A 15,848-nucleotide genomic window follows, 5' to 3' on the forward strand; every position below is an offset into this window, starting at 1 on the left:
GTGGGCAGGGAGCACATTTTCAATAGTGCATGAATTTATCTTAGGCTGAAATCCTAATTAGCACCAAATAGATGTAGTTTTCTTTCTTTCTTTCTTTTTTTTTTTTTGGTTTTTTTGAGACAGAGTTTCTCTGTGTATCTTTGTGCCTTTCCTGGAACTTGCTTGGTAGCCCAGGCTGGAACTCACAGAGATCCGTGGCTCTGCCTCCTGAGTGCTGGGATTAAAGGTGTGTGCCACCACCAACCGGCACATGTAGTTTTCTTTATTCTTGGCTTCGTTGGTTTTATTCTGAGTCAGAATAAATACTGAAAATAACATGTCTATCTACATTGTTAGGCAAACCATCTGTATTGCAAAATACAATCCAACTGGGAAGACATAAACGTTCTTCATTTCATCCTCCACTGGTAGAGTGATCTTCAGAGTATATTACCTGAAAAGAGCAAGTGTAGAGTTATACTGCCTTTGTGTCAGAAATAAGGTGCTGCTTATTTTTTGTAGAAAGAAGCACTGGAAGAGGAGATGGAAATTGATGAAAGTTTCCTGTAGACAATGCAGATGGGACTGGGTGGCTGTTTGTTATGGTTGGTTTTAGTGTTACCTTGCCATAATTAGACTCACCTGAGTAGGGAGCTGCACCTGAAGAATTTTTCATGTTGTCTTGGGTGAGGTGGGAAGAAGCACCCTGGTTGCAGTGGCACCTTCTGGCAGCACCCAGATGAAAAGGGGTTTTCAGAAGGAAGCTCCCCCACTTACTGGCTTGGCCTTCTTCCTCTTGCCAGTGAGTCCGTTTGCTCTGCTGCCGCTCCTTCCTTCTGCAGCAAACCAGTGTCCAAACTTTCAGGGTGGACTAGGAACCAGCCACTTTGCAGCAACTTTCTGGGCTCCAGGTGCCAGACTGGGACTACAGGGGCACCCCACCTTGCGGACTACGTAATTACTGGTTGTAGCCCCCCATGAGTGACAGCTATTTCTAGGACTCCTCTAACTTTTGAGGCACCCAACTTGAAGGACCAGGAAACTTCTGGTTCTCAGCATCTCAGGTGTGACTTAGCTGTTGTTACTATTTTGGGTTTTTGTTTGTTTGGTTGGTTTTTTTTTTTTTTTCCGTTTTTTCCCTTTCCTTTTTCCTTTTTTCTTTTCTGACAGTTTCTCTGTGTAGCTTTGGTACCTGTCCTGGATCTCTGCCTCTGACTCCTGAGTGCTTGTTGTTACTATTTTGTAGCTCACTCACTTAATGAATTTTTTTGGGCGGGGGTGGTGTGTCCAGAGGATTTTCTTCAAGTGCACACTTACAAACCTTTAGATTGTTTATGTGCATCTGGAGCCAGTCAATTTTATTACCCAACTCATTTTTGTCTTCTGTAACTGTGTCCAAAGTTTGCTTAAAGGAATGAACCAGGGTCACTGTTTTATTATATTTTCACAAATGTTCAGAGGTTTCATACACAGAATCACTAAATTTCCTATACCGCACAAGAGGAGAATTGGGAAGCAAATGCATTTATCTCGATAAGTTCTTTAAATAGTGCACACCATGGGTTTTCAGTGTTCTCAATACTATCTAAGGAATTTTTTGTTTGTTTTTCAAGACAGGATTTCTCTTTGTAGCCCTGGCTGTCCTGGAACTTGCTCTATAGATCAGACTGGCCTCCAGCTCAGAGATCTGCCCACTTCTGCCACGCAAGTGCTGGGATTAAAGATGTGCACCAACATCCCAGCTATCTGAGGAGTTTTTAGTGACTATAGATTCTATTCAGTTGAAGAACCTGTTCTAGACAGGCTAAGCCTATTAGAGAAACTCATCCTTACAATTCTGTTTCTCCAGAACCACAATTTGTTTTAGTCAGGGTCCTCTAGATCAACAGACTCAAAGGAATGAAAAAAATAATTAAATATATCAGAATATCTGTATATCTTAGAATTAAAAAAAATTTTTTTTAATTTATTTTACGTATATGGTGCTCTATCTGCATATACACCTGCATGCCAGAAGAGGGCATCAGATCTCATTATAGATGGCTGTGAGCCACCATGTGGTTGCTGGGAATTGAACTCAGGTCCTCTGAAAGAGCAGCCAGTGCTCTTAACCTATGAGCCATCTCTCCAGGCCTTATCTCAGAATTCCCCCCCACCCCCAAGACAGGGTTTCTTTGTAGCTTTGGAGGCTGTCCTGGAACTTGCTTTGTCGACCAGGCTGGCCTTGAACTCACAGAGATCCACCTACCACCGCCCGGATTAAAAGGGAGGTGTGGCTTTTTTTTTTTTTTTTTGAGTTGAGGATCGAACTCAGGGCCTTGTGCTTGCTAAACAAGCGCTCTACCACTGAGCTTATCTCCAACCCTATCTCAGAATTTATTAGGGAAAGTCTTCAGGTGCAGTTACTCAGGTTACCTATAGGCCACTGATCTGGATGATTACACACTTAGATTCTTTTTCAGGTGCTTCTAGCTTGTATTAAATTGACAGTTAAGGGCTGGAGAGATGGCTCAGAGGTTAAGAGCACTGATTGCTCTTCCTAGAGGTCCTGAGTTCAATTCCCGGCAACCACATGGTGGCTCATAACCATCTGTGATGAGATCTGGCACTCTTTTCTGTATACATAATAAATAAATAAATCTTAAAAAAACAAAAAACAAAAAACAAATTGACAGTTAAAATCAGTCCAAGCTGGTGGTGGCATAAACTTTGAAGCTGAGCACTTGGGAGGTGCAGGTGGATCTCCTTGTGTTCAAGAACAGCTTGGTCTATGTATCAAGTTCCAGGCTAGCCAGGGATACATAGTTGGGGACCTGTCTCAAAACTAAGACAGACTTTGAAAAAAACTAACCAACACAATGGGGTAGATGGGGAATGAAGTGAGGATTCTTAGGATTATACCCTCATCTTCATTTAAAGCATGCTAGGCAAGTAAGTATTCTATCACTGAGTGGCACCTGCAGCTCCCTCCTAAGCTTGGGGAGAATAAAGTAAGCACAGGAAGGACTGTAGGTGGTTCCGAGGAAAAGTGTTCTTTCAGTGTAGTGTTCTGCAAGTGTAGAGTATATACAGCTAGAGTTAAAACTGCGGTAGAGTTGGTTCAAATGCCGCTCTCCGGACTCCATTTTGACCTGACTTGGTGTATGTAGAGAATCTGCATTTCAGATAAACTTTCCCAGCCAGCTGGCAGAAAGCTGGAGGCCTCTTTAGTGCCTCAGCTTCTCCTGGAGTTCCCAGAGAGCATCTTCAGGCTATGGCCTGAGTCCTGGGTATTATTCATCTTGACCTTGCGCAAGGTTTCCAGCATTTTACTTTTCTTTATTTATTTACCTATGTATATTGTGTTGGGGATCTAATTAAGGGCTTTACACATGCGGATGCTTGGCATGTGTTATGCCACTGAGTTCCACCCCTGGCCACAGTTTCCAGAATTTTTTTAAATTTATGTATACAGTGTTCTGTCTGCATGTATGCCTGCAGGCCAGAAGAGGGCACCAGATCTCATTATAGATGGTTGTGAGCCACCATGTGGTTGCTGGGAATTGAACTCAGGACCTCTGGAAGAGAAGACAGTGCTCTTAACTGCTGAGCCATCTCCCCAGCCCTCAAGTTTCTAGAATTTTTAGTTGCTGTAGTAGAAAATATGGATGTGATTTTCTCCCCCCACCCCCCTTTTTCTTAATTCATCTAAGCTGGGCGGTGGTGGCGCACGATTTTAATCCCAGCACTTGGGAGGCAGAGACAGGTGTATCTCTGTGAGTTCGAGGTCAGCTTGGTCTGCAGAACAAGATCCAGGATAAGCACCAAAACTACACAAAGAAACCCTGTCTCGGAAAAACCAAAAACCAAACCAAAACAAAAAACCAAAAATATTCATCTATTTATTTTACATCCCTGCTACGGCTCCCCCCCCCCCCCCCATCTTCCCCTCCCAGTCCCTCTCTTCTACCTCCACCCCATCCCCTCCTTTTCTGTCTTCATCCAGGAAAGGGCAGGTCTCCTAGGAGTATCACTAAAACATGACATTAAGGCTGGGCAAGGTGAGCCAGTATGAGGAGTAGGGTCCTAAAAGCCAGTAAAAGAGTCAGAGACAAGAGACAGCCCTGGTTCCCACTGTTAGGAGTCCCATAAGAGGAACAACCTACACAACTGTAACATATATGCAGAGTGCCTAGGCCGGTCTCATGCAGGTTTCCTGGTTGTCAGTTCAATCAGGTTAGTTGATTGTATGGGCGGGCCTTCCTGTGGTGTTCTTGGCCCCTCTTGTTCCTACTCTCCTTCTCCAAACTCTGCATAATGTTTGGCTGTGGGTCTCTGCATCTGCCTCCATCAGTTGCTAGATGAAGTCTCTCTGATGATAATTGGGCCAGGCACCAATCTGGTCACAGGAGATGGCCAGTTCAGGCTACTTATCCACTATTGCTAGGAGTCTAACCTGGGGTCCTTCTCATAGACTCCTGGGAGAGTCCCCTGCTCCAGTCTTCTACCTGACCCTGAAATGCACCCCTCCCTCTCAGTCCTCCTCAGCACTCTGCCTCCACCATCCCCTCACATAATTGCTCATGTCCCCATTTCCATCTGCCCTTAGCCCACTCAAGAAATCTTGTATTTGATTTTCTTCCTTTTACACACCGTATTTAGCTTCTTGTTTCTCCTGATGATGTGATGTGAACTAAAGTATGGATGTTACTTTCTTCTCTTTACACAGTGCATTTAGGCAGTCATTTCCCCCGATGGGATGTGAACTTCTGACCTGATGACCCACACATAGACAGCAGCTCTGGGCTCTCCCTTTTCCATTCCTCTTCCTAGTGTGAATGTATAGGGTTGTTCTAAGGTATACAAGGATTACTCAAGGGTAGGTCAAGGGTTAGGGTTATTGAGTTCTAATATGACCAGGACAGTCATAGTTATAGGTTTCTATTATAGGCTAACTGGTGGGCCAGTGAAATGGGTCAGCAGGTTAAAGGTGTTCACTACCAACACTAACAACCTGAGTTACATACCCAGGGCCCATGTAAAGGTGGAAGGCAAGAATTGATTCCTGCAAATTGACCTTTGATTTCTGATGCACACATAAATAAACAAACACTTAGAAATTACTTCTCTAGGTTAACTACGAGAACATTTTTGGGTGTGAGAAGAGCATCTGCTCTGAGATGATTTTTTGTAATAGCAGAGAATGACAGTAACTGACCATATTAAAATAAATTTTGGGGGCTTACAAGATGGCTCAAGTGGGTACAGGTGCTTGCTGCCAAGTCTAAAGACTAGAGCTCAATCCTTGCAACCCACATGGTTTAAGGAGAGCACTACATTCCATAAAATTATTCTCTGACATCCACACTTATGCCACGGTGCATGTATTTCTTGCCCCAAATAACTAAAATCTTCATGTATTTATTTATTTGAGGCAAAGCCTTACTATATATACCATGTTGGCCTCACTCACAGAGATCCACCTGTTATGCCTCCCAAGTCCTGGGAGTAAAGGTAAGTGATACCATGCTCAGTTAAAAAATTTTTTTTTCTTGAGACTGTGTTTTGCTGTTCTTAAACTCATTCTCTTTCCTCAGCGTTGAAATGCTTGAGATTATAGGTTTGAGGTACCACACCAGGCTATTAAAATATTTTATAGTGGATGACATACTTGTTCCATCCAATTGAAGACTACATTTATATGTGGGAGCTCTTTGATATGTTCATGCATGTCTTTATTAGCAAAGATTTCTGACTTACCTTTTCTTTCTTTTTTTATCTTTTAAGGTCATCCTATGCAGATATGCTGCATGACAAAGACAGAGTAAGTGTAAAATAAACCATATTTAACACAGGGTTTCACTGTATGGTCATGGTTGGACGGGAACTTGCTATGTAGAGCATACTGACCTCCAGCTTGGAGATTGCCACCTTTCTCTGCCTTCTTAGTATTGGGATTAAAAGGTGGTGTACCACCATGACTGGTAGAAACCATAATCTGGATGTGGACTTTGGAATCTTAGATTATAGGTCAGAAAATCTTTCAGGATGCTGGGTTCTAACTCTGGCTGTTTTTCTCCCCCTCAGCTTTATTAAGGTGCAGTAGACAAGGGCTGGGTAGATGGTTCAGTGGATAAAAATACTTGGTTCATAAGCATGAGGACCTGAATTTGAATCTGCCAGCACCCGTGTAAAAGCTGGGCATGACAGTGTGTCTCTAACCTCAGTAGGAGTGGCAGAGACAGGTAGACTGTGGGAGCTTGCTTGAGACTTGGTCTCAGATACCCTGGAATTTGATAGAAGATGACACCCAGCTTCTGGCTTCCACATGGATACACATGAAAGCAGGCACATGCATACCTATGCATATAAACAGTACAATTAATTGAACATGTTTATATTTATTAGTACAGTGTAATGTTTTAACTCTGTGTGTGTGTGTGTGTGTGTGTGTGTGTGTGCGCGCGCGCGCGCTCGTGTGTGCGCTCCCGCGTGTGCATGCACACACACCTGCATAAACATACATTATTGTGTATGCAGATACATACTTTGTGCAGGTGATTTCAGAGGCTGGAAGAGGGTGTCATACCACTGGAGCTGAAGTTGTGTTATAACTGCCTAGTGTGGGATCAGCAAGCATCCTTAACTGCTAAGCCATCTCTCTAGCCTTAAAAGGACATTCTTGAGCACCTTCAATGTACAGACTATACTAAAGGTCTTCTAATTTTTAATCAAATATCTGAGTGTGTTTGGGAAAAAAGCAGTCCTGTTTTTTGTTTTGTTTTGTTTTTGTTGTTGTTGTTTTGGTTTTTGAGACAGGGTTTCTCTGTGTAGCTTTGGAGCCTGTGCTGGAACTCACTCTGTGGACCAGGCTGGCCTCGAACTCACATTCACCTGGCTCTGCCTCCCAAGTGCTGGAATTAAAGGTGTGTGCCACCACGCCTGGTTGCAGTCCTGGTTTTTTACTAGACTAAGAACATCTTATTATTGAGTCTTGTGCTTATGAGATTTTTCTGATTTTTCGTGTGACCCACAGAGGGAAGTTGGCCAGATGACATTCCATCCAAGCCAGAAAGGTGGCTCTCCCCTCTTGTTGTGAGCCTGTAGTCTATCATCAAATCTACTGACCTTCCAACTGCAAATCCTTGCACAGCCCTCATTTGCTTTCATTGAGCTCCTTTTCTCATTCCTCTGCATGATAACCCAAGCGTCTGTCTGACTGTGTGAACTACCATGTGGATGCTAGCAATTGAATCAGGTCATGAAAGTAGTGAGTGCTCTTAACTGATAAGCCATGTTCTAGCCCCTAGTAAGTATATGTTTGTCATTTTAAGAAATTGTTCAAACTTTTTAGGATGGCTGTGTAATCTTATGTTCCCATTACTGATGTATGGAATTTCTAGTTTTTTCAAATTTTTGTCAACATTTATTATTTTAAAGACTGGTATATAACTCAGTAGTACGTTTGACTAGTATATGTGAGGTCATGAGTGATAGCCAGCATTGGAAAAAGAAAAGAAATCAACACGTGGTATTTTAAACTTAAAAACAGACAAACAAAAAAACAAACAAAAACCAACCACCAAACCAAAAAAACCCTTTTGAATCATTGGGTTGGAGGATGGCTTATCAGGTAAGGGTACTTATCTCTAAACTGAGGACCTCAATTTAGTCTGTAGAACTTACATGGTACGAGGAGAGAACTGGCTCCTGCAAATCCTATTTTGAGGTACACATATGCCCTAGTGTGTGTACATGTGCATGCACATACATTCCTCAGGCTACACAAATAAATGAGAAAACAATTTTAAAAAATACTTATTGGGGCTGGAGAGATGGCTCAGTGGTTAAGTCTTGAATATTATTAAGGACTCGCCTTAATAATATTTTTCCCAGGCTGGGGAGATGGCTTAGAAGTTAAGAGCACCGACTGCTCTTCCAGAGGTCCTGAGTTCAATTCCCAGCAGCTACATGGTGGTTCACAACCATCTATCTGTAATGAGATCTGGCACCCTCTTCTGTGTACATAATAAATAAATTAATTAAAAAAAATTCTTCCCAGGGGCCCAGAAGAGAAGCTATGAACAGTGAGAATTATTTTCGGGAAAAGAATCCAAGTACACTAAGCTCTTTTGTCCGTCTACTTTATTCCTCTGGGGTAAAATCCTATCTACCCTGGACGGTGGTGGTACATGCCTATAATGCCAGCACTCGGGAGGCAGAGCCAGGCGGATCTCTGTGAGTTCGAGGCCAGCCTGGTCTCCAGAGCAAGATCCAGGATAAGCACCAAAACTACACAGAGAAAGCCTGTCTTGGGTGTGCGTGTGTAATCCTATCTACACCCTTCAGTTCTGTTCTCATGCCTACCTCCTTTCTTGCCTGACTTTTCTTTAGCTTTATCTGCTGTCCCCTCAAAGTTCTATCTCAATTCTCTCATCTCAGTTCTTCCCCATCTTGGTCTTTCTCATCTTGTTCTTCCCCATCTGGCTCTTCCCCATGTTCCATCTCATTCTTCTAGTTCTCCATCCAGTTCTCCAGTCAAAATCCTCAATAAACCTCTCTAAGTCTCTGAGGTTTACAATTCTATACCCATGCAATTGCAGTGCTCTAACTACAGCAGGACCACCAGGCTTGAAAGGCAGACAAGAGTTTTCCTCAGGCAGTGACCACCAGGCTTTCTTTTATAACCCAAAAGGGGAGTGGTAAGGGAAGATGTCAGCTAAGAGCTAAAATCGGTTAATATATCAGAAAAAGGCCGGGCTGTGGTGGCTCATGCCATTAATCCCAGCACTCAGGAGGCAGAGGCAGGTGGATCTCTCTGAGTTTGAGGCCAGCTGGGGCTACAGAGTGAGTTCCAGGAAAGGTGCAAAGCTATACAGAAAAACCCTGTCTTGAAAAACTAAATATATATGTGTATATATGTACATATGTGTATATATGATATATATTTATATCAGAAGAAGGGAATTTATGTATTCAAATTACATTCCTAGAGGTGGTTAGGTAAATGTTGGGAGTCTATAATGTTAGTATAAATACCCCTAAGCCTGTATAAGAAAGGAGGGTCTGAGCTTAATTTGCCTTAATTCAGCAGATCATTTGGCCTTGTATACTTGATAGGTATTCAGATAAAATACACTGTTAGGAGTTCTTGGAAGCATACATAGCATACAAGAAAATTATTTCAGGAATCGGCTAATATATGTACAAAAGCTAAAATATCACCAAGACTTCTTAAGCCATGGCTTGACATTCAAAAGTCAAAGTCCTTGACTTTTCCAAGTTGTAGCTTTTGTGATAGTAGCTGGATTCCATTATATTTCCCGGCGGCCTGCAGCAGTTAAGAGCACTCCAAGGACCCAGGTTTGCTGGAGTATTTAATGAGAACATACCAAACTAAGTAGGAAGCCCTGATCTAGGACTGACAGAAACTTCCAGAAGTTGGCAAGGAGGCCCTGTGGGCTGATGCTTTTTGAGATCAATGAACTTGGGTTTGGGCGCTGCTCTGAGGCACCAGAGGAGGCTGGTTGTGGGGTACTGGGAGAAGAGGGGGCCTGGAACCAGCTGCCGTTTCTGAAAGGAAACAGATTAGAACAGTGTTCCTTAGAAAAGACATACTTTCTCCCTGCTCCTACCTGCCATTCACCCTCTTAATTTCCCTATTGGCTATACCTATCAGCTAAGAAGGGCAGTGGTTTGCAGTCTCTCCAGCAGCCCTCACCAGGGAATAGAAGATTATGGCAGACAGAGAATCACTTAATACAGGGCAGGAAGCTGAGTCAGTGATCTGGGAGTTTTGCAGTACCTGTCCAGCTCAGCTGGGAAGTGCTGCTGATCTCGGGCTAGAAGGGATATAGGGTCCTGACTTAAGCTGGTGCTGCCAGCCATGACTCCAGTTCTGTAGAGCACCTTTTCACTTAATTATAACAACACGTGACGTAACAGTTATTTTTCCCTTTCTCTTAGAATATAAAATACTACCAGGGTATCCGGGCAGCTGTGAGTAGGGTGAAAGACAGAGGAGAGAAGGCTTTGGTCCTTGACATTGGCACTGGCACAGGTCTCTTGTCAATGATGGCAGTTACTGCAGGTGCTGACTTCTGCTATGCTGTTGAGGTAAGCCATACTGTATGTATGTAGGTATGTATCCTATATCTTAAATGGGAAGGCCTTTAGGTCCTTTGGTTTTCCCCGTCTGTTGACACACACATGCTAAGCACAGGACTAACTTCTTCATACATAGAGATGAGTCAGACAGGGTTCCTTTCTCCAGGAGCTTTTTCTTGCTCTAAAATAGTGATTCTCAGACTTGGCTATGTCAGACTTTCTGAGGAGCTTTCAAAAATTGTTATGTGGGCTGGAAAGGTTGCACAGTGGTTAAGAGCACTGGCTGTTCTTGCAGAGAACCCAGGTTTGATTCCCAGCACCCACATAGTGGCTTATAACTCCATTTCCATCCTCTTCAGACCTCCTCAGGCACCAGGCACACCTATGATACACAGACTTATATATAGGCAAAACAATCATTCACATAAAAATAAATATAAAAGAAAAAAAATTTTAAGAGATGCTTCTGCTTTGCGCTGAGATTTACATTAAAGTGTCGGGGATATAGTTTAGTCTCTAGAGTATCAATCTGCCATGTAGATCTGGATTCAATCACTAGCACTCCATAAACTGGCTGTTGATACTCCAGAGGTAGACTTAGGGAAATCAGCGTTCAGGGTCATCCTGGATCTCCAACAGGTCCTGTCCAATTTGAGTTACCACAGACAGTCTTAAAACAAGAGTTTTAAAATTAAATGCTATTTTATTGAATTTTCCTGGAGTGTGACTTGACACTGCAATTTTTTTTGAAAGTTTATTATAATAGAGAGATGAAGGAAAGAGATAATGGGAAAGAGAGAGACAGAGAGAGGAGGGAGAGAGAAAGAAGGGCGGGAGGGAGAGAGAAGAGAGAAGGGGGGAGGGAGAGAGAGGACACTGCAATTTTTAATGTATAATGAGGCTAAATGTCCCTATAGAACTAGCTGGCTTTTTCTTTCTTCTTTTGGTTTTTTGAGACATGGTTGCTCTATGTAGTCTTGGTGCTCCATATGCAGACAAGACTGGCCTCAAACTTACAAAGATACTACTGCCTCTGCCTCCCAAGTGCTGAGATTAAAAGGTGTGCCACCAGGCCTATTCTTTTTTTTTTTGACACATGTCTACCTACATGTCCTTAGCTGGCTTAGAACTCACTATGTAGACCAGGTTGGCCTCTAATTCATAGATATCCATTGTTTCTGTCTCCCAAGTGCCAGGACTAAAGGTGTCCACTACCATACCTTTAATTTTTTTTTTAAAGAGTTATTTATTTATTATGTATACAGAATGTATCCCTGCAGGCCAGAAGAGGGCACCAGAGCTCATTGGTTGTGAGCCACCATGTGGTTGCTGGGAATTGAACTCAGGACCTCTGGAAAAGGAGTCAGTGCTCTTAACTGCTGAGCCATCTTTCCAGCCCCTAAATTTTTTTTTTTTCAATCACATTTTTATTTATTTGTTTTGTATGTTTGGGGGAGGCATTTGTGTGGTGGTCGGAGGACGACTTTTAAGAGTTTGTTTTCTTTTTCCACTATGCAGACCTCAGGGAATGAATTCACTCATTTCATCAGGCTCTGCAGCAGGCTCCCTTACCCACTGAGCTATCTTGTCATCCTTACCATTTATTTCTTTAATCACATAAAATCCTGAGGTCAACAATAGAATGTGTTCTACTTAGGTTCCTGATAGCTGCCCACCCTGTCATCTCTATAGTGTAGCCCTAATCTCAAAGTCTAGAAGGCTGAGCATTTGGGATCGTGTAATAGATGGATCAGTGCATAGAGGTGTAGAGGTGTGACTTGTCCTGAAAACCTGATAATCCAAGTTTGACCCCTGGATCTCCCAATGGAAAGAGAGAATAGATTCCCAAGGGTTGTCCTCTGACCTACACATGCACTCTGTGGCACATGCATGCTCACACTTATGCATGCACATCATTACACACACACAACAATAATATTTATTTATTTAGATTTTTGTTGTTGTTGTTTTGTTTTTTTTCAAAGCAGGGTTCCTCTGTGTAGCTTTGGAGCCTGTCCTGAGAAAGACTCAGGGCTATACTGGGATCCCAAACACCCAGTGTAGTCACTGGCTAGCTAATAAAGACTTTCTATTGGCTTAAATCCATGTCTGAACAGTCTTCTCTGGTAGATACCCCACATAGCTTTTAACTGCTAAGCTATTTCTCAAGGCCCCAAACACCTTTTTTTTTTTTTTTTTTTTTTTTTTTTTTTTTAAATTAACTTCACTCATTTTATTTATTGTTTGTTCCTTTGTTGGGACAGTGTTCTATTTAGTCTTGGCTGTCCGAAAGTCTGTATGTAGACCGCACTGGCTTCAAACTCATAGAGATTCTCCTGCCTCTGCCTCCTGAGTGCCGGCATAGGCTCATCTTGTACAGAAACTGATATGAGCTGGGCGTGGTGTTGCACATCTTTAGTCCCAGCACTGGGGGGTGGAACAGAAGCAGGCAGAGCTCTGTGAGTTCCAGGCCAGACTGGTCTACATAGCAAGTTCCAGGACTGCCAGGATTATGTAGAGACCATGTCTCAAAAAAAATCAAAATGACGGGGTTGGGGATTTAGCTCAGTGGTAGAGCACTTGCCTAGCAAGCGCAAGGCCCTGGGTTCGATCCTCAGCTCCACATTAAAAAAAAAAAATCAAAATGAGTCTGGTCCATGGTAGCACACACCTTTAATCCCAGCACTTGGGAGGCAGAGACAGGAGAATCTCTGTGAGTTTGAGGACAGCCTGGTCTACAAATCGAGTTCCAGGACAGCTAGGGCTGTTACACAGAGAAATTGTGTCATGAAAAACAAACAAACAAAAGAATATGCTTTTCTTTGTCATGTAAAAACCAAAATCATGTTCATGGTAGGAAATACAGAAAAGGATTTAGAAAAAAATGAAAACCTTCCATTTTGTTTCCCCGTTTTATTTATGAGAGTTTCTGTGTTTTATGCATTAGAGCTGTGACATCCAGACTAGGCAGGTTGAAAAGTCAAGGCTAGAGGGGCTATTGAAGGGTTCAGGGATAACTTCTGAAGGGAAGACTTTGTGCTTTCCTGCAGGTTGTGTTTGTGTTAGACACTAGGGTCTTGTGTGGCCAAGATGGCCCCAAACTAACTTACTGTGTAGCTAGGCAGGCCTTGAACTCCCGATCCTATTTGCACTTCCCAAGTGCTGGGATTATGGGCATGTATCACCATTCTCAGCCTCCAGTTGGATTTGATTTGGTAGATGGGGTAGGAAAGGTTCAGGCCCTTCTATGAATGTTGGGGAGGATCATGTGGGTTAAGAAAGGGGCTATGGCTGGGTGGTGGCGGCGGCAGCGGTGCACACCTTTAATCCTAGCACTCGGGAGGCAGAGCCAGGCTCTGTGAGTTCAAGGCCAGCCTGGGCTACAGAGCAAGCTCCAGGACAGGCACCAAATATACACAGAGAAACCCTGTCTCGAAAAAACCAAATAGAAAAAAGAAAGGGGGTATGAATGATAGAGTAAAGCGGTCTACTTTGTTTCATAAGGAAATACAGACTGCTTTTAGTCTGGGTCAGTTCTGAAAATGAAGGTGGTCTCGCCATACTTTAGCTGTCTTTCTTATCTCTGGAGACTAAAGCACATTTTCCCAGGTCTGTGGAACAGCTCTGCTCTTAGCATATTTAGTAAGGGCAGTAACTCCTAATGCCCTTACTAAGTAGTACAAAATTCTTTCATTTCCACTTAGTGTGCATGAAATGGGAAGTTGTAAATAGTACCTTGAATTTAAACTTTTTGTGTGTGCAGGTGGGGGCGATTGAGACAGGGTTTCACTCTGTAGCTCAGGCTTTCCACTAACTCATGATGAGTCTCCTGCCTTACCATCTTGAATATGGGATTAGACACAAGCTAACCACCTGGCTGAATTTCATCCTTTGATGTTCATTTTCACACATTTGGAGACTAAAACATTTTTTAGCATTAAATTATGGGAGCAGAGTCAGGTACTATCTTGCTAGCTATGAGTCTTTGAGCAGTATGTGGGTTTTTGTCTGGTTTTAGAACATTGCTCATTTTCCCTCCCTGTTATCTCCCCTCTCTGATTTATAGGTTTTTAAGCCTATGGCTGATGCTGCTGTGAAGATTGTGGAGAAAAATGGCTTCAGTGATAAGATTAAAGTTATTAACAAGCATTCCACTGAGGTGACAGTCGGACCAGGTGAGGGGTGTTCCTCCTGTGTGAGGACCTTTGTGTGAGAAGTAGAGCTAATGAAATGTCACAGCAGTCACACACAGCAAAGAAACTTTTTGCTTTAAGCAAACTTAAGGTAATAAGAAAAGTCTTTATAGTCAGGAGTTTAAACTTAGAAAATTCTACATGCTTTTTGAAACTTGGAGAACACAGCTAAAACATTTGGGGAAGACAAGCTGTTCTTTATGGCCATTACCACCTTTTTTTTTTTTTTTCCCAAGACAGGCTTTCTCTGTGTATGTAGCTTTGCGCCTTTCCTGGATCTTGCTCTGTAGACCAGGCTGGCCTTGAACTCACAAAGTTCTACCTGGCTCTGCCTCCCAAGTGCTGGGATTAAAGGTGTGTGCCACCACTGCCTGGCATTGCCATTTTTTAAGATGAAGTATTTTAGGATTGAAGGATATACTTATTTTAAGTTTAATTTTGCCATTATCATCATTAGGATCTAACATAGTCCAGGCTGGTATTGAATTCACTTTGTAGCTGAGGTTGGCCTTGGTCCTCCTGGGTACTGGAATTACAGGCAGATCAACAGATCACCATATGTGGATTTTTTTTTTCTCACATTAAAAAAAAAATTACTTTGAGGATAGGGATGTAGCCATTGGTAGAGTACTTGTCTTGGGTATGTAAGGCCCTGGGTTTGATTCCTAAGACCCTAAAGCTAGGAGGTGTGGATAATCCAGAACATTTGGAAAGCTGAGGCAGAAGGAAGATCGTGGGTTTCAAGTCAGCCTGAACTATATAGCAAGGCTGTTTCAAAAACAACCCAAATATAGGGCTGAAGAGATGCTCAAAGGTTAAGAGCACTGTTCAGTTCCCAGCACCCATGTGGTAGTTTACAATGACCAATAACTCTGGTTCCAGGGCATTCCGTGCCCTCCTCTGACCTCAGTGGGCACAAAGCATGTATATCATGCACAGGCATGTATGCAGGCAAAACATTCAAACAAAGTGATTATACTTAAATCTAACTTAAAAATAATTTATTTTTTTATGTGTTTTATTCTATGTATGTCTATGTGAAGGTTTTAGATCTTAGAGTTACAGTTTTTAGCTGCCATGTGGTTGGTGGGAATTGAACCAGATCCTCTGGAAGAGCAGTCAGTGCTCTTAACCACTGAGCCATCTCTCCAGCCCCTTCATCTAATCTAAAAACAAAAATCTGTGTGTGTGTGTGTGTGTGTGTGTGTGTGTGTGTGTGTGTGTGTGTGTGTGTGTATGTATGTGTGTGTATTTGTATGTATGTGTTGTGTACATATGTATGTGTTTGCATGTGTATATGTAAACACAACACACAGTTTAGGCTGGCCTCAAACAAACTCCTAACTATAAAGATTCTTTTAGGGATTAGGGATTTAGCTCAGTGGTAGAGCGCTTGCCTTGCCTAGCTAGCGCAAGGCCCTGGGTTCAATCCTTAGCTCCACAAAAAAGAAAAAAAGAAAAAAAAAAAAAGATTCTTTTAGCCAGGGAAATGGTAATGCACATCTTTAATCCCAGCACTCAGGAGGCAGAGGCAAGTGAATCTCTGAATTCCTCAGTGCTGGGGTTAAAGGTATGCACCACCACACCAGG

The 15,848-nt window shown here is 42.6% G+C and overlaps 1 protein-coding gene across 5 annotated transcripts in view; it reads left to right on the forward strand.

Annotated features, from left to right (window-relative positions):
- Positions 1–15,848, forward strand: part of Prmt7 (protein arginine methyltransferase 7) — an 87,268-nt gene that overhangs the window by 46,083 nt on the left and 25,337 nt on the right. For all 5 annotated transcript variants that reach the window (XM_036188750.1, XM_036188752.1, XM_036188749.1 and 2 more), the window contains exons 3-5: positions 5,746–5,782; positions 9,925–10,074; positions 14,132–14,240. In XM_036188750.1, the coding sequence (XP_036044643.1) occupies positions 5,746–5,782; positions 9,925–10,074; positions 14,132–14,240 (296 nt within the window). The remainder of the gene's footprint in view (positions 1–5,745; positions 5,783–9,924; positions 10,075–14,131; positions 14,241–15,848) is intronic.

The sequence above is a fragment of the Onychomys torridus genome, chromosome 5, assembly GCF_903995425.1.
Source record: "Onychomys torridus chromosome 5, mOncTor1.1, whole genome shotgun sequence".
Lineage (NCBI taxonomy): Eukaryota > Metazoa > Chordata > Mammalia > Rodentia > Cricetidae > Onychomys > Onychomys torridus.